The sequence below is a fragment of the Prinia subflava genome, chromosome 2, assembly GCF_021018805.1.
Source record: "Prinia subflava isolate CZ2003 ecotype Zambia chromosome 2, Cam_Psub_1.2, whole genome shotgun sequence".
Lineage (NCBI taxonomy): Eukaryota > Metazoa > Chordata > Aves > Passeriformes > Cisticolidae > Prinia > Prinia subflava.
Window position 1 is genome coordinate 17,926,487 of NC_086248.1, and position 18,733 is coordinate 17,945,219.

At 36.8% G+C, this 18,733-nt stretch overlaps 1 protein-coding gene across 2 annotated transcripts in view; it reads right to left on the reverse strand.

Annotated features, from left to right (window-relative positions):
* Positions 1–18,733, reverse strand: part of TRAPPC12 (trafficking protein particle complex subunit 12) — a 50,972-nt gene that overhangs the window by 14,581 nt on the left and 17,658 nt on the right. For both annotated transcript variants that reach the window (XM_063389212.1, XM_063389219.1), the window contains exons 6-8: positions 11,177–11,289; positions 4,624–4,696; positions 829–902 (exon numbers count right to left, since the gene is read on the reverse strand). In XM_063389212.1, coding sequence (XP_063245282.1) covers positions 829–902; positions 4,624–4,696; positions 11,177–11,289 — 260 coding nt within the window. The remainder of the gene's footprint in view (positions 1–828; positions 903–4,623; positions 4,697–11,176; positions 11,290–18,733) is intronic.

An 18,733-nucleotide genomic window follows, 5' to 3' on the forward strand; every position in this document is an offset into this window, starting at 1 on the left:
GCAATCGAAGTGCAGGGAGCCAGGAGCCCAAATCTTGGCCTGTGAAGATTCTACTGCTGACAACCCTGCTCCAAGGCTGTTGCTGCTAATTGATTTGTAAAGCACAGTTAAGCTCACGATAACAGCAGTTTGCTGGAAGAATGGCAACACCCCTGTTTTCCTGACCACAACATGATTGGCAGAAGTTGTTTTATTTCTACTTCCTGAATGCAAGGAGAAGCTAAGAGTGTTGCACCAAATGGAGTAAAATTGGTTAAAAAATGTAAGGAGGAATCAAGGGGGGAAACCCCTGGATTGAAAGCTAGTCACTTTTGCTTTTATTGCTTTCTCTTCCAGCCCTACCCACTAGTGAGGATTTAAACTTGAAAGAAGACATATTACAATTGAGATCAGTTGACAAGGGAGGACGTATTTAGATGTTCTGGATCTCTATCAGATACAAAAGCCACAGTGTTATTAAGCCTCACAAACAGAGCAACAATCCTAGTGCACAGTTTGAAAAAGGCAGAGCACATAATTGCTTTTAATTAGAGCATTTAGTTAAGTGTTTGAAAAATTCAATTTAAAAATGCAAATTCTGTATTGTTATTGCATGTTCTCTAGGATGATTTGAAGAGAAATAAGTGCAGATATGCTCCCAAAGAACATTACTGCAAATAGCTATCTATTAAATAAGACATTATTAAGCCTAATTAATTCTTCACTAAGCAAAACCTTCATGTACTGTCAGGTAGTCTTCCCTTATCTCTGCACCAGTAATTCACTTGCATTTCCCTGACATTCTATTCTGGAACATACGGTACCTCTGCAGCTCTGCCACCCACGTACCTTCATCATTAGCAGACAGTTTGCCATGGAGTACATCACCCGGCCCAGACGTGACCTCCACAGCTGAACAGAGGCTGCAAAATAAGAGCAGCTTGTGAATCTGCCCAAATAAATTAGAGGTTCTTTCTTGCCATCAATTATTGCTCCTATGAATTACGATTTTGAAAGGTCCCCCTCGTTAACACTACTGGGTTTTAGCCTAGAATTTTTAATCCTCAGCCCTGCTGCAGCATCAGAGAATTCTGCATCTCTCCAAGGGAATTGCTCAAGCAGCTCTGGGTACCATACACAAGGCAACAACGCAGAGCAATAGACTCAGCTCTCAGCTCTCAGCTCAGACCAAATATTAAACACTGAAATAAACCACACATTTTCCAACATCAGAACAAAAGGTTCATAAAAGGATTCATGTGATAATGAGCAACAGTTTAAAAAACATGTAATCTACAGTATTAAATGTGATAAATTGAAAAAATCAAACATAGCTAGAATGTAATTTCAGAGCCAAAATAGGCAGAGTGAGAAATGTCTGAGTCTGGGACTGTTTGTGCTTGCCTCTGGCTGAGAGATACGCTGAAAAAAATCTGCTAAGCTTGTCTGCTCTCCCTATTCTTCTGGAGCTTGCAGGCATTAAAAGCTGCAGCAGATTTCTCCCTCTTGTTTTGCAGACAGAGTCCTGATGTTGTAAGAGAACAGTTCACACAGACCCTTGTTTTCTCTCGTGATACAGTACCACAGATCAATGCTAGAAATATTTCTCTAATCTTCAAAAATAAACATTAGGACTATTCATTTACCACATTTGAAAAATACATGTATCTCAGTCAATCAGCTGTCAAGGTCACTGTAATGACTTGAAAGAGAGTGGGGGGAAGGGATAAGAGCCTATTTCAATAAAATTGTGATAACTGAGACCACTCGTTTGTATCATTAATGTAGTCACTGATGAAAGCATGGCAGATTAAACAGATAATTCTTTCAGCACACAAAGAAGTCATTACAAATAAGAAGAGCTTGGTGAAATGTCTACTGCCTTTCCTGAAAAGGAAAACTCCTTCCATTCTCTTCAACAATGAAACAAAAAAAATCCAACCCATGAATATTCTCAAATTATTTTTGTCAAAAAGAGGGTTATAATGTAGGGTTCAAGACTGAACCCAGTACTTCATCCACTATACCTTACAGTCATTCATTACTCCTAGATGTTTTTTAGAAATTCCCCCGTGACCACACATCCCTAATGCTACTAATGGAGAGAATACTGTAAACCATTAACAAATACTTCATGACACATTTTCTTTTTTTCTTTCCTTGTGGGTATCTATAAAATCTGAACATAATTAAATAACTGCCCTTCATTTTTTCACTTAAGCAAATATCTCCTTCTTTTCATGTCTTCAAAGTCTGATAACCACATTCAATTTTTTAGGACTTAGGTGACAACAGATTAGATGTTGATTCCTACACTGGAGACATCTAGGTTTCATGTTAACAATCAGATAGCACCAGCTACAGTTCTCAGAAAAGGACTGCAAAGCAGGCAAACCACATGTCTTCAGCCTGTGCTATAAACTGAACAGGAAGCTGGTCTGAAAATTCTGTAGCTCTGTGGGATGAGCCTTCTTAGGCCTGGCAGAAAGGGGTTAAAAAACCCTGCAAAGCAGTAAACAAAACCAAAATCCAACAGCAGATCACTGTGTTTTACTGAGATGCCTGAAACACTCTCTGCAGGTCCATGCAGCCATGCTTCCACTCCAAGCATTTGCTTTTCCTTGTTTTCACCAAGGGCTCTGTACTCCACACTGCCACTCATTTCAATAGGCACTGTGAAGTTACAAAATTGGCATCTTACAGAACGTGTTACCAGGCAAGTGGTGCAATGCTAAATCTCTCTGCCTGCTGAAAAACTGGCAAAGGAGGGGCTCTGTTCCAAGCTAGAGATGCCTGGTAATCAACATGGTAAGTTGATTGGTGTTGCACCTTCTTACATCAGCAGCATGGAAATTACATGCTAAGCATAATCCCCATAATGAATTAGGGCTGTCTTCACATAAAGTTAATAAGGTTTGCTTCAGCAAGTCTCAGATGAAAAAAAGCAAACCCATTATTAAGCCTCCTGGAGCTCCAAATGCAGAGACAAAGCAGAGAGGGAGCAGACCTGGCTGACCTCTACAGACAACAGCAGTCAACAGCCTCTGCAAAGGTCCCGTGGGCTTTTTGGCAGTCTTAAACCTAGAAGCAGCTGCACAGTAGAAATGTAAAGATCTCTCCAAATTTTCTGCAGCCATATCCCCTGATAACTACTAGCTGCTGCTTTTCTAAGTATGCCTCCTCCTGAGCCCATCTGAGCTCTGAAGCAGAAGCAGAGAGGAAAAGCAAGGAGCCAGTAACTCACGAGTAAGGCAGACTGCAGGACACAGGATTATGATAGAGCTAGGAAAATGTCTTTGTACTTTAAAAGGGGATCAACACTTTGATTTTAAAGTTGTAAAAAACAAAAGATGTGGAGATAAGGATGAAAATTCGGACAGGAAGTGCTAACAGGGAAAAGTAAGTAGAACAGAGGCAAAAAGAATATTTGGTACAAGAGACAAGAACAGAAACTCATGAAGTGCTGTGTCAAATTTCAATGTAAGATTATTTCCCTTTTCCTTAAGCCTTTTGAGAAGAGCAGTAAATGTATTCATTTGACTATATGTGCAAACACCTTTATGATACATACTGTTCACATGTGTTCATGTTTCTAGGATGTATTCAGAAGGTATATCACATCAGTTACATATTAAAGCAATTTTTACATCCAGTTAAATTGAAGACCAGGAAGAAAAATAGTTCAGACAGCACCCTTCCATACAGACACAGTTTTAAGGAATTATTTGTAATTTTTTTTCTGCTATTAACTCTATCCAGCCTCTTCTATCCCAGAGCCAGACCTTTATTTTCCACAGGCTCTGTGTGAATGGTCTCCTACAAAGAACTTGGTAACAAATTCCTTAGACTGTTAGCTAAAGTTGAAAGGTTTTCGTTTTCTTGCTGTGTGTTTTGAAGTTGCTAGGCATCACTAGGGGTCCATACAATCCATAGCAATGCCTAAAATGTCTCCTCTTGTCTAATTTCATTAATACTCAAATGCCTCATTAGTATCAATTCTGTTAAGAAAAAATATAGCTTGTCCTGATCACCTTTTTTTGTGCAGTAATTTGCCCAATACTATTGAAGCAACATCACTAAGTAGCAGGAGAAAATATATATAATATATAATTGGATATAAAATAATGAAAATGATGATGTAATCTAAGTATTATTCTGAAGAGGGCCTTAGGCATTTCAAGAGTTTAAGTACCATGCAGTTACAGTGACACTCAGCCATCCGTGCACCCTAAGCAGCACCCTAAGACAGAGCAGCCACTGTATGGTGGTGGTTCAATCTCAAAAAACTGAGTGGATGCCAGACATGAGGTTTGAGAGGAGTCAGTCACAGCCAAGGCTTAAGATGAAACACCCATCTAGCTGCAACAGCAACACACATATATTCATCACTAAAGGATAACAGCCATGTTGTTTCTCCTAAGTAACAAAAAGAATTGATTTATTGCACAAGTTTGATCAAGGGCAAAACTGTGAAATTAATTCTAGCAAAAAGCAGTACAAGGTGCATCATTTCAGGCGCTGAGTAGGCTATAAGATTACAAAACTACAATTTTAACCAGTCTGAGGCAGTCTTGTGAAAACTGGCACATTTAGGCAAGCAATAAAAATACACTGTCTGTGAAAAAATGTTTAAAGAATACCTACCTTGTCTGTTCTCCTGTGTAATGTTAGTCATACTTCCATCTTCAGCTAAGCCTTGTTCCAAATTTTCTAGTATCTGTAATAATGTTTTTAATAACCAACATGAGTTTAAACAGCACTATTTTTAATGCAAATTATCTACAATGGACAGTCTCTGTGTAAACCAATTCATGCAGGAATGCTTCACATAGGTACAGTTCAAAATTACTGGTTATTACCATAGCTAGATCAATTGCACAAAGTAAGAAAGTCATTGTACTGTAGAAGGATGTTAGAGTTCAGTTTATGATACTTACAGAACATTAGATGTCAGCACACTCTAGGGTCATACATATTTTGTAAAGTGAAACGGGAAATATGCTCCACCAGAGAATGAATGTTAATGACCACAATGAAAGTCAAAACTGATTTTTTTTCAGAGAAGGCCACAGCCTCCTGAATTCTTCACCCTAAGTATGGACTTTAGTTTTTTTAGTTCCATGTTTCTGTCTTTAATGAAGTACTCCTCTTAGTTCTTACTGCACTTTCCTTTTCAAACTTTTGCATTTCTTGCTTTTTAAAATTTTTCATAGATTTTAAATCATGTAAATTGTTGAGTGAATAAAACATTTGTTGTTCTATTGGAAGAATGAAAATGTACACTTAATGAAGCATGTGTCCGAAGCACTTTTAAAATATGCATGCAAGGCTCCATTTGAAACTCAAGACAACTTTCCTTTTCCTAATTCCATCACAATGCTCCAAATTCATTTTCCGATTCCCATAGATGACCCCGTTTTTCCTGTTACAGATGTGTAACTTTGGTTACACATGATGCCTGAGATTTCCTTCAAGAACCCATTAGGGCCACTTGCTCTTTAATCAGCCACTGTGGTTACCCAATGAAGGAAATACAAGGCACTTCCAAACAAAGAGTTTTCAGTTTCTGGCAGATAAGAAGTAATTGCCTTTTCCTAAACCAACTAAGTTTTCCAATTGTGCTGTGTGTTCCACAAAGAAACAGTTCATATCAACACAGGAAGTCCTCGAAAAAGAAGACATGTAGAATTAATCTGGCCTTGGAAAGTGTGTTGGTGTTTTCTACAGCCAATAAAGATAATCTGTACCTCCAGAAAGTTGTCTCATGCCACCAATTTAAACATATAAAACTGGAAGAAATTGCCCTCTCAGATACCAAGCCCTTTTCATAGACTAAAGTGAAGTTTTGAAGTTTAAGAGCAAGGAGAGACATACAATGAATGCAGAACATTTATCACCTGCGCCAGGCTAATTTTCCTGGTAAGAATTGTTAGACCATGACAAATACAAGGTAATATGGTCTACTGTAAACTTGGGTCAGAGGGCTGGACTGAGCTGCCTTACCTCAGATTTTGAGAGGCTATGAGCACACACCAGTAGATACAGCAGCTTAGCTGACAGGTGGCAATTTATGAGCTGGCAGTGGCATGTGTGCAAGTCTGACTCTCAGTCCCACTTTCAAAAGCAGTGCAGCCACCTAGAAATCGCTTAGAAACCAAAGTGCCACCTTTCAGTGTTAAATGCCTAGTGTATAATAAGGCACCATGTCAGAAAAAAACCCACATTCTTCTCTCCCACAAATCCAAAACACTTCTTAATCTACTTTCTGTGGTCTAAAACCCCTGATCCTTCTCTTCCCTAACAAAATGTCTAGTGATTTCCTCTCAGATCCAGTAAAGCCCAAAATTCCTACTCTAGAAATGAAATTAACACAAGGGGCCCTCACCAAAGTGACATGCTGTCTTGTTTAAGAAGACAATGGATTTCTCTGAAAACATTCCCACAAACATAATCAAAAAAAGGAAGAATTAGATATTTGCATGCAATTAGAGTATTACATTAACCATTCTGTAACATTACTTGGGGATATCTCGCTGTGACCTCAAGCTCAACATCATTAAAACAGAGCTCAGTGATAATTTGAGGCTAATTGTTTTATTCCCTAGGTTTATCTCTCTTTTGCCCTTAAATACAAAAACATCACCTCCAGTTTTCCAGGATTTGGGCATTTCTCCATTTTACAAGAATTGTTTAATAGTAACATTAATGATTCTGACAGTTTCTCAGTGTAAGTTATTGCATTTAGTCAATATGAAATATTTAGGTAGTAAACTGTTTATTCTAGCAATATCACATGACATAGCTTTAACCATCCATGCTCCTGTAATGAATAAAAATATGATTGAACACTTCTACCAATTAATTCATCAGTTTTACATATGACCTGTGCTTTTTCTTGTTTTGAACACTTATTGTTATGCACACTAATTAGTTTCACTGGCTAGTGTTACTTCACTGAGTCTTCTGTTTCAGTCCCTATCTATTGCCTGTATGCCAGAATTACTAATATATTCATACTATATATGAATACCACCACTCAGCCTTTTTTGGTGCTTCTGGAACTGTGGCTTTTTTTGGGTACTCTGACTCGTACAGTGTCATCTTAGTTTCTATGAAGTTAACCAACAAGGCATCAAGACAAATATCCTCTAGACTGAAGTAACATGAAAACCAGAAAACTTATGTCAGCTTAACAACTAGAAGCTGAGACTGAAAAGTTCAGAGACTGAAAAGTTCACCAGTTTGGATATGGAAGAGTATGTATGAAAAGGCCAGAGAGGAACATAACTACTCATGAAGAGAGTGGTGGAACTACAGAAGTTGTAGCTGATGGGCAAATGGCAAAAAGTATTTCTGACAGGTTTTGCAAAGGTAACACTTGCAGAGGCTGCCTTAGGAAGCAAGATTGTTAATCCATTTGTCACTGCTCCACCCACCTGGTAGAAGAGCCCAGTGTGGCTCTGGCAGTTGAGGGATTAGGGTTTAGAAGTGAAATACACTATGAAATGTGTAAATCTCCATGAACTCTCCCTCAAACATCTAGGGAAGCATAGGAATTTACAAACAAGAGGAGTTTAGATTTACCCTGACAGTTGTCCTTTTCACATTTTGGTCTCCAGCTAAGCATTTTTTAGCATGTCCTCAGCATTATTAGCACTAAAGTGATCATGCTTACGTTTTTAAATGAATACTTGAGAAAAAACAAATCCTTTTGTGATTTAAGTTACTATTGTTACTCTTATTGCCCAGCTGTTCAAAGACCATTTATTTCAAGGTGGACTTAGAGGTGCAACAACTCATTAAGGTAGTTCATGTAGGGAAGATTGCCAGTAACACCAAGACAGCAACGATTTCACTGCATTTCTCTCCCAGGCTATAACACCCATTTGGCACTGCAGATAATTTCTTTCTCAAATGTTGTTCATATAAAAAAAGATGCAAAATATCTAACCAGATCTTGATTAGACACTAACTTGAATACTGGAAAAGGTAAAAACATTATTGCAGGAAAAAATATACATGGAAACATATATTTAGGAAAAATTAAAATGACATTTTTGCACCCAACCTCCAATCCTGCTTCAGGTACCAGAGATATGTGAATAGATGGTGGCTGTAAAGACCAAGTAACCAAAATAAATGCAGTTCCATCTTTAAGTGGAATGGTTAATCTAAAGTTGACAATTGTCTGTAGAATATATGCAACAAAAAGCAATAAAGAATTTAGCAGATTAAAAACAAGCATTGGATAGCAAAACCCCTCACCATTACATTAAGGAAGAGAAATGAAACAGAAAGACAAATTTTCTTATGATCAGAATGCACTACCATTAGCCTGGAATAACCTCCCAGGGCTCAGATGTGGCCTCAGCACCATAGGCCGGCTCATTAAAAACTACAAAACAACCCTGCATTGCACAGAGACAGACTAGGTGAGCTAATAGGTCTTTTCTTTCTTCTAGCTTTTATGACTCCAAGATCATCTCATTTACATAATGATGATTCGTGTGCCCTTCTGTAAATATGGATGACCAAAGATTATTTTTCTGCTTTTTAAAATAGGGAGGTAAAACACTAGAGGCTTTTGGTTGAAAGCTCCCCAATTAATTCTGTTACAACCCAAATGGTTCCCAAGTGTCACATACAAATATTAAGACTAATGAGTGTACATCCTTCATGTTATTTTTTTGGTTATGCCATGGGTTTTTCTAAGTATTAGAACAATATTCTTGAACATTCCAGTTGGGATCGAGATTGTTTAGACAAACAGCATTCTATAAAAAATCAAAACATATAAACAATGTTTTCTATCAGCCAGCACTGACTTCAAATGGTTGAATTACCACCAATTTACAAGTATCTTTTAAAAACAGTTATCTTTACAAGCTGTCCTTTTTCACACTCTTTTTTCTACAGTTGTCCTTGAATTGCTCCAAAAACTAAGGTATTTAAATAAATGCAAACAAATGAAGTAATCTGCAGTGAGGTATCTAGGATAACTGATCAGAAATATTTCCAAGAAGGACGTTTCATTTGTTAGTACTTATCTGTCTATTTTAAAAAGAAGCATCCATCAGCACAGACACCTGTCCTGGCTGTCCAGACAATAGCATGTCCTGGCTACCAGATCCTGGCTCTAGAGAATTTGTCAGAACCAAAGGAATATAGTTGTCTTTCTTGCTGCAATTGAACACACTAACACGGGAAACCTTGCAAACTCAGACACAGGAAGGCAGAGGCAAAGAGGTGACAATCCCTGAACCAAGACCAAGTGCAGACAACAAGAGACTCCTCAGAAGAGCTCGTGGAAGATGCAGTCAGCTTTAAAGCAGCTTTCTCCAAGGGTACAAGGGATAACACGGAATTTGCAGTGACCCAGGTCACTAGCAATTGATGGACTGAGAACATGAGAAAGACCTATTCTTCAAGGACTTAGTGGGCAGGGAAATATGCAAACATTAATTTTTAACTCTTCACCACCACATTCAGTTTCTTTATTTAAACAAATTATCAGCTTAGTTTGTGTTCAAACAAAATCTTGTATTATAGTATAAAAATTTCCTTGGTACACTGGGTATGCTCTAAGGTATACACTTGTAGATAAACATCAGAGGCAGATCCAACTCAAGGCTGTAGATGACTTGAAGGTCTTGTAAAGGAGTGTGTTTGTGGGGATGGAGTTAATTTCCTTTTAATTCATTCCTCTATTGACCAGTAACCTTTAACCCACAGAGAATCATAGCTGATCACAGTGTAGCTGAGATATGGCCACGTCAATCAAGCCTGCCAGATGGCTGATGGATGCCCGGCTCAGCAGTCACTCCCTCATTCACATTCAGTTTTCTCTCTTCATTACAGGATTAAGGAACTTAGAAACCACTTTAGTTTTGGAACCTAGTGGCAGCTTCATGACTTCAGACAGTGCAGCACTTAATACCAGACTGCATAAACCCAAGATGTGAAACAGCCAATCTGCTGCAGACTGGGGCAGATAAATGTTAGGAGAAGCACCATGAAACCCTGCAACAGAGGTGTATGGCATTTCCTAGAAGAACAGAATTACTTCAAACTGAGGACAGTTTATGAAGAGAGCTGGAGAGAATAGCTGGCCAGTGATATCAGATGAGAGGTAAGAGCAGTTATCAAGTGCTATGAAGTACCACTTCTTGGCCAAATTAGATAGATCTCTCAATGGTTTCCAAATCAATTCTTTCCAACTTTATAAAAAATACCACTTTCACCTCTTATTACCTAAACCATTCTTTTTCCCCCCGTCATAATAAAAAGAATTGGGCTTCTTACTGTAAATATTTGGTTTTCCTACTCATTACTGTGTTAGAATAAAGTTGATTTCATACACCTAATGCCATTACAGCTACACAATTGGCAATTATCAAATCCTCCATTTCCTTTATCCAAGTTATTTTAAGGAGTAAATATAGGAAACTTGCAAGGAGTACTGAAAAGTAATCACATGTGTTTATCTTATGTACAGTTTTGAACTTTCAAATGTCACAGATAAAGCAATAATGTTGCATTGCTTCTACAGTTTATCACATTGTAAAATTCATGGTCACTGGTGCATTAGACTACTTGAGAAAGATTTCTGTAAAAAAAAATATTAAGGATTAATGCTTATGGTTCAGGGTTGATAGTTTTAGTAGATAAAGTTAATGCTCACAACACCATGGCTCCAATTTCAACACCAACAAATCCCATGTTATAATTTAGGCCCTAATTTCATATTATAGCATTTGACAAATCAAAATCCCAACCAAACTCAGCAGGTTGTATTTATATTCTTAAATGGCTGTTGTTTCTAAAACCAGTTACTTGGTCTATTTCTGAAGGATGAAGGTCATTAACAACTGTTATCAGCAAGCTGGACACAGCTTTGTGAAGGAAAGAAACCTCTCCTCCTCACCCTTAAACAAATCTGCATACCATGCTCCACATCTTGTCTGGCAAAAGCACAAAAGCTGTCCTCTATTCCACTCAACTGAGCCAGAGCTACCACAGAAAAGAGAAGGATCTCTCTTAAAACGGAAGAGGCACTTCATTACTTTTAATAGCAAATTTCTTATTTGCACCAAGATGGTGTAAAAAATTGTCATAATTAAAACTTAATGTTCTTTACAAGGACAATAAAATTTATTTCTTACAGATTAAGAATGTTAGTGCCTAGAGATGCTGTTACCTTGGCGCAGATTATCTTCATACTGTGTAGTCTGTCAAGTGATTCCTGAGGATTTCCCAGGTACTGAGGAAGTTCAGCATGCAAAATCCGCATGGAAAAAGGAACCATGGAACCTAGAACCAGAATTAATTTTGTTAAGTGTGTTTGCTATAATGATCAGTTTGTTATTTTTCTGCATTAAAAAAGGTATGTCTCACTAATGTTTATATCACAAAGTTCATTTTGCCTTTGTATCTTTTTCTTCTCATGATGAAAAATGTGGTAGATGAGAAAATAGGAAACTTCTTCTCAGCTACATCATGTGACATGTTTAAAACATTTTAAATAGGCAAACACAAATACACCATAATCAAGAAGGCAAGAAGGTGCACCTAACTCCAATTTTCAAAACCAAGTTGTACTGGGAAGTACAATGTTTCATTGAAGACTTCTTTAAACTAATTAAAATGAAAGATTAAATAAATAAAGTTGACTCAAGTTGCAGCTACATTACCACTACCATTTAATAAATGTATGTATATTTTACAACCAATACAGAAGAAATAAGATGAAATTACTGGCCTTCAAAGTATGCCTGTGAAAGAGATATAACCAGGGCACGCAAAACCTCTTGGCATATTTTTGTGTAACTTCTGGTTCATTCAAAACATCAAAGAATAGGGAATTTTAAACAGTATTTGGGGAGAAAAATAAATTAATACTAGTGTACTACTACTACTTTTTGTTATTGTTATTATAGTTGTTATATAGTAGTAGTAGTAGTAGTAGTAGTAGTAGTAGTAGTAGTAGTAGTAGTAGTAGTAGTAGTGGTAGTAGTAATAGAAGTAGCAGCAGCACTGCCAAAGACCTCATTGTCTATGTTTATGGGCATCCTGGCCGATTTCACAGGCAGTTTCAGGAGTTTAGCCAAACCCTAATGTGTGTAACATTTTGCTTTCAGGTAACTGCATAATCCTGGTGCACAGACAACAACACTGAACATGAACTAAACACCACTACTGAAACCAAACCAGAGCTGGCCTAATGGGGATAAAGGCCTTGCAACATACCATGCCACCGATGCATTACGATTTAGCTTTCATATTTTTCAGATCCTTTACTGTGTAACTCTAAAACCCCACTACCTCTCAGCTGCTGTTCTCCCATTTTATTCAGACAAAACTATTCCTCTCTAGGCCTGAATGTCAAGGACCCTGTTGGCTCAGGTGCTGAGAGATGTAAACAACAGTGAATCAGGGGGGCAAACTTGGAGTAAATGACTTCATTACCTGAAGCTGTAATTGGAGGATTAACCCCCGAGATGTAAATGAACCAAACTTATAACTGTGTGAAAAACTCCTGAACATTGTCCATTTTGGCCCCTCAGAGGCTTCTGACTGCCCTAGGTGTACCTTTTGAAGGCCTTCAATAAATACCCCCTTTTATTCTCTTATCTAGCCTCTGTTTTAGGTAGCCACTCCAAGGCATCACCACATTTCTAATAATTTAATGTGTACATTTGCTATACACATATTCTAAGGGGATTTCTCTCTCAAGTTACCTCTTGCCTCATCTTTTCACAAAAACAGGACTCATGAGCTTTCTAAATAGATTTTTGCACCTGTTCTTAACAGGCTTATGTCAAAGAGGTAAATGCTATACAAAATGAGTCACTGCCTCTAGACTTTTTTTTAAAGGTTGACAAATTTTTAATCACAAGACTCACTAACTATGACCTTCACAGTAAGCCACTTACATCTACATAAATTTCTCTTCCAACTACTCCCGATGGCTTCCCTGACTGCTGTGTTCCTGTAATGGGTGCATACATGAGTTTCATGCATCATCGTGTGTGGGAAACACATTAAGAAAATAAAACTGCCTTTGAAGTTCTTTTAAGAGACATGAGAAGTTGATTCAACCAGTCACAAAAGATGTGGACTATTTTATGTATGTATCCTGAATAGTGCCTAGCATGACAGAAGATACACAGTCAGTGTAGGCAGTGAACAACAACAAAAAGGAAGCTGAAAATAACTTAAGAGTAAATTGTGTGCCAAAATACCAGAGAAAAATTGTGTTGCAGACATGTTGCAAACTGCACTGCAAACCTATGGAAGTAAATCTGAACTCAAGCTGGTTCTATCTCTACCACCTCTCCCACAACAAAGTTCTAGTAACTCCACAATCCAACAGCAGTCCTGCCAAAAAAAAGCAGTGCCTAAAACCAGCTAGTTTGGCACTGCTCTTTTGGAGAAAGTAGTCTTAATTTACCGATGATGCACCTTCTGCTGCACTCATTGGGATTTCTGAAGCAAAGGTAAAAAAAGGGGAGGAAATTTTGTAAAAAACTGAAAGAAGCTAAAGGTTTAGCAACATTTTGGTTAATGACTGCATTGCAGCATTGTCAATTCTAAATAAGTTTGTACGTTTATATCCTCTTGAAAAACGCAACAAAAGCTCAATTCAGTAAACACTCATACAGAAAATTTGAATTAGTACCAGAACTCAACATACAAATAGAAAGGTATTTAATGGAGCACAGGTGAAACATCTCACATTACCTATTTTTTATAAAATTTACATTATGTTTTGTGATAGTTTTTTGGAATTCTGTATTTGTGAAGAATTGATCTTATATAGTGCTGATTGAAACCAATCTACTACAATCCCTGCAAGAGGAAAGAATAACTGACTACCAATCTACATCATCAGAAGTGGTTTCAGAGGATGTCAGAATGACGAATGCGACTCCAGGTCAACTCAGACTCCATAAGAATCCGATTTATTTCCCATTACAACTAAATCCTCAGTTGTAACTGGCATTCAGAATCATATTACTTCAAAATGTACTGTATGGATGTACTATTTCTCAATCACTTAGTATTTCCTTCATAGCTTGTGACCAAAAAGCATTGCAGTGAGATCCTCGGTAGTACATCAAGAGCGGTCACAGATCTCTCAAACAAAACCACAAGAAAGCTCTCTCAGGGTGTAAGGCTAGCTACTGTAAACAATTTTCAAATGAGAATTCGTATTACAATTTCTCACAGGAGCATCTAAAACTCTAGCATTGGTTTCTTCTCTTTCTTTTTGAAACTCATGACATAAACAGAAGAAATTTTACTGTAAACATCCAGCAAATCCATCCAATATTCATTAATTATTGAATATTAAGCAAGCTACTAACTTTATTTAAAATATCCGAAACACTAGCTCTTTCTGCCCTCTTCATCAGTTTCCTTGTAATCCTTCTGAATAGCAGGAGATTATTTTGGTGAGTGTTTTTTTTTTTTTTTGGAAAGCACAAAACTGTGCTCTGATGCAAATGTGACAACTGGGGAAAGGAGAAAAGAAACACCCTTTTACTCCTGGTAAGGCTTTCTTACCAGTCCATATAAACAGTGTTCCGTAATTTCAGGTCAAATCAGATGGGCAAATTGCTCATAAAACCCTGCAGCACTTACCTAAGCTACTCAATCCAAATATAGACCTTAAATACACTGCTTATAAATAATAAACTCTTGAGATTTTTGGATAAATGCATTCTCCCAGATATGTTCCTGTCTACAAGTGAACTTCTTAGTTAAATTATATGACGTATGGGTAATGTATCAAATTCAGTTCCTACAGTAATAGCCTGATTTTCTGGTTTAAAAAAAGGCCATACATTTATTTAGATTTGGAGAAGTTTTCAATGAGTGCTACTTATATAAGGTGTTAATACACTTTACACACACTTCTCAAAAAGTAATACATGGCAGTAGTAGAAAATGCATGCAAAGAGATTTGTTCACCAATGTAATTCTGTAACTGATTAACAGCGGTGTTGGAACTGACAAGAGGTGAGACTTAAAAAAGGCAAAACAGATTTTCAGAAAACAATGTGATTTTCATTTTACATTGTCTCATCTATCAAGGAAACAACTGGGAAGAAGTACATGACGTTTGCTGATGACTCAGATCAATAATAATAATATTAGGAAGGTCTGAAAGGCAGGTTGTAGAATTTGGGGTACAAAACAATAAAAAAAAAGATTAGGAGGGGAGAAACAACTATACTTCTTGTTGCTATTGGACATGAAATAAAAATGCTTGCTCGAGTCAGAAGGCAGAAGAGAATCAGAAGGCTTTATTTACACTTCATTCAGCCTTTTTATAACATGCTGCATTAAAAAGGCACATTATTGGTCTATAGGATGGACACCTCCCTCCATTGGTTAAGTAACACAAACAACACCTGAGAGAGAGGTTGTTATGGGAAAGGAATATTGTTTACTTAGAAATGTTATGGGAAGAATAGTTATTTACACAAAATTGCTTGGGAAAGGAGAAACTGCTGTAAAGTTTCCCTCGGAAAAGCTAGCCACCCTCAGGCTTCATACCAGGCCCACAACTTCCAATGAACACACTTATATTGGAAAAAAGGAAAAAAACACAAGAAAGTACAAACTGACTGCATTGACACTCATCTTATTAAGAGAAATAATACATGTGCTTGTTAGACTAAGGATTACACTATCTTGTCTGAAGAGTTTCACCTACTCACTTTTAAACCACTTAAAGCATGCAGGGAAAGACATATTTCTTTGTAACAGGTTCCTATTACAAGCAGGCATACACATCTATTCTAGTGATATCCCACTAAGGACAAGAAAAATTTATACAAACACTGAATTTATCACAGATTGTCTTTTGCAACTACTTGGAATCAAGCCCACGTACTCTATTCTATTTCACTCAGTACTGAATTTAACAGGGCAACATGTCAAGAAGTATTTAAGACAAATAGCACGTCCTGTAATTTAAATGTGTTGTTAAGAGCATGTAGGATTTTGCTCTGTACTTCATACTTCCGATTTCTACAGTAATGTCCTCTTACACAGTAAAACTATGCCAGCTAAACTTAGGTAACTTCCACAAAATGCAGTACCCTACAATTACTGTTATATATTGAAATGTTATGTTTAAGTTAAACAGGTCTTATTCTAGCTTGATGTTTTACAATTGGCTCTCCTGCTCCTCTTTAGGGGTTTCATAATAATAATATATAAAAATTTATAATGGAAAATGGTTTAATTTTAGGATAATTTTCTTAGCAATCACTTTTAAATACACTGGAGATCTTTTTTTTTCAAAGAATGTGATGTTTGATTATCACTTTCGGATGAATTAATCTCATTTGTACATATATATATATATATGTATTATCAACATACAAAAGGAAAAACTTAAAAGTAAAAAAAGGTCTGCTGAAAGGAAAATGGATACACTGAAAGCATGGGAACAGATGGAATAAAGAGCAAGATCAGGTAGAATTTTCTAAAACCACAGATTTCAATTTCTGTTTCTTTATGAACAGCTGTACATTTTCATAACTGTCAAAACATAAACATCACCTCATGTCAATCAAATTCGAACTGCAGCCCTCATCTGCAGCCTTTTTGGAGCATCATATTCCAGTGACCAGCTATTTTATCTTTGAATTTTCTGCTGCAAACCAGTAACCAGAAATGCTTTCTGATCTGCCTTCTACAGCTTGTTCAACAAATCTTAAATGCGAAAAAGCAATAGGAGAACAGATTATCAGTTACTGAAAGAATAAAGTGGGATCTTATAACAGCAAAAAAACCCAAACCAAAACAAAAGCAACAATTCCTTCCTTCCCTTGGTAAAATAGAAATACACAAAATTCAGATTCTGAAAAATATTGGTTTATGCATATATACATATATATATATACACATATATAGATACATACATAGAGAGATGTATATGCTTGCCTTTATATGCATCAACATACTTCTACCAACAGTGTGTTTGTATCATTTATAGGATTTTTAAGAGGGATAATGTAATGAACTTCAAATCCTAGCTTCGGTGACTAGAAATTAAAAGTACACTTAAAAATTCCAGTTCAACAGACTAGTTTCCAAGTTTTTGTTTATTGCCTTCAATCCAGGGAGACTGAAGATGAGACAGGAGACTAATGTTTGTAACCATTTAAAGAAAATGTTTTGAAAATTTTATCTGAAATTATATGCTTGCATATACTTCAGAATTCAACTGCACGTGACCTCAGAACAGAAACTCTGAATCATTATCTGGTTTCAAAAAGTTTCAAAAATATTTTCTCCGTAATTTAGAGTTACTTTCACTGAAGAAAGGAAAACATAACAGAAAGAACACAGAGAGAAAACTCTACAAAAATTGCCCTGCAGCAAAGAGATCACCCTAAATCCTAGCTACAGATAACTGTAATGAGGCAGAATTTAGAAATTAGTTACTTGCTCATAGTATTAAGAAATGCAGCATAAAGCTGGCACTGTCTACAATAAGACTATGTAGCCTTGGGAAAGAATGCACTATTAAGTATTTTAGCAGCACTCCACACCTTTAGATTATACATAAATTTCTAAACTAAAATATCTGCATCATTTCAGAAAAAATTCTATTTGCATGTCTGAGTAGCCTGAATAACCAACTGGAGCCACAACATTTGAGTGGTATTTATTCAAGCTGTATTAGCTGGTTTTACAGGTAGACAGTAGCTCTGAAGCAACAGAACAGTGAATTTAAAAAGGCAGTAGAGAAATACACCATCATAAAAACAAAATAATGGGTAACCAGTTCCACTAGAGGTTTTAATGTTTTTTATTGCCAACGCAAGCTTGAATGAAGAACTCTCCTGAGCAACTGCCAAGACTGAATCAGTCTGACATGGGAGTGTTCGCTTCAGGCAGTATTTTTGTAGTAACACATAGGAAAAAAACCAGTACCACGTGTAACAATAGAGTATTTTTTTTGCTTTCCTGCAAAGTTTATTAACAAAGAGGAGCACTCTCTAACGCATAATTTCTTTACCCTGTGCATTTCTTCTCTTATCTTTCACACTGATTAATTCCTTTTGTTTCTCTACCTACCACAACCTTGTATTACTAATCTTTTTATTATTATTAAACTTTTTTCCCCACCCCACTTCACATTCTGGCACAGTTATCCCACTAACCAAATCTGATGAGGGTGAAAAAAGGATGATTTACAGCATCATCAGACACCATAAATTAAAAAAGGGAAGCTTCAACCAGCCTGTCTCCTACTAGCATAGACAAGCAGAAGAGAAAAAAAAGGACGACAGTAAACTTAAAATGGCCAAAACATAAGGGAGATCATTTCCCCAATCCAAGTCTGTCCTTACTTATGGCACAGGCTGACATTCAGAAACAGGACCAAGCTTCAGGCAGACCTTGCAACTGTACTAAGTCCTCTGCAGTACACACAGTCCAGACACTTGGAAAATGTCTTTTGTGGATATTAGAGAAATACTTTAGGTAGGTGTTTCTACAGCTAACACAGTATCTCTGTATCAACAGACATAAAACAAGTTTCTCATCACAAATGTTGCCATTTTATAAGCTTACAAAATGTAGTCACAATTATTACAATTAGTTCATGTTAGACATCAGTGCTGAAAACTTGTTAACAGCATGGGTTAGTGACAGTTCTAGACCATGTATGATTCTGTTAGAAAGACTGGAATTTCAAAACTGAATAAAAGAAACAAATTAGGACCACTGC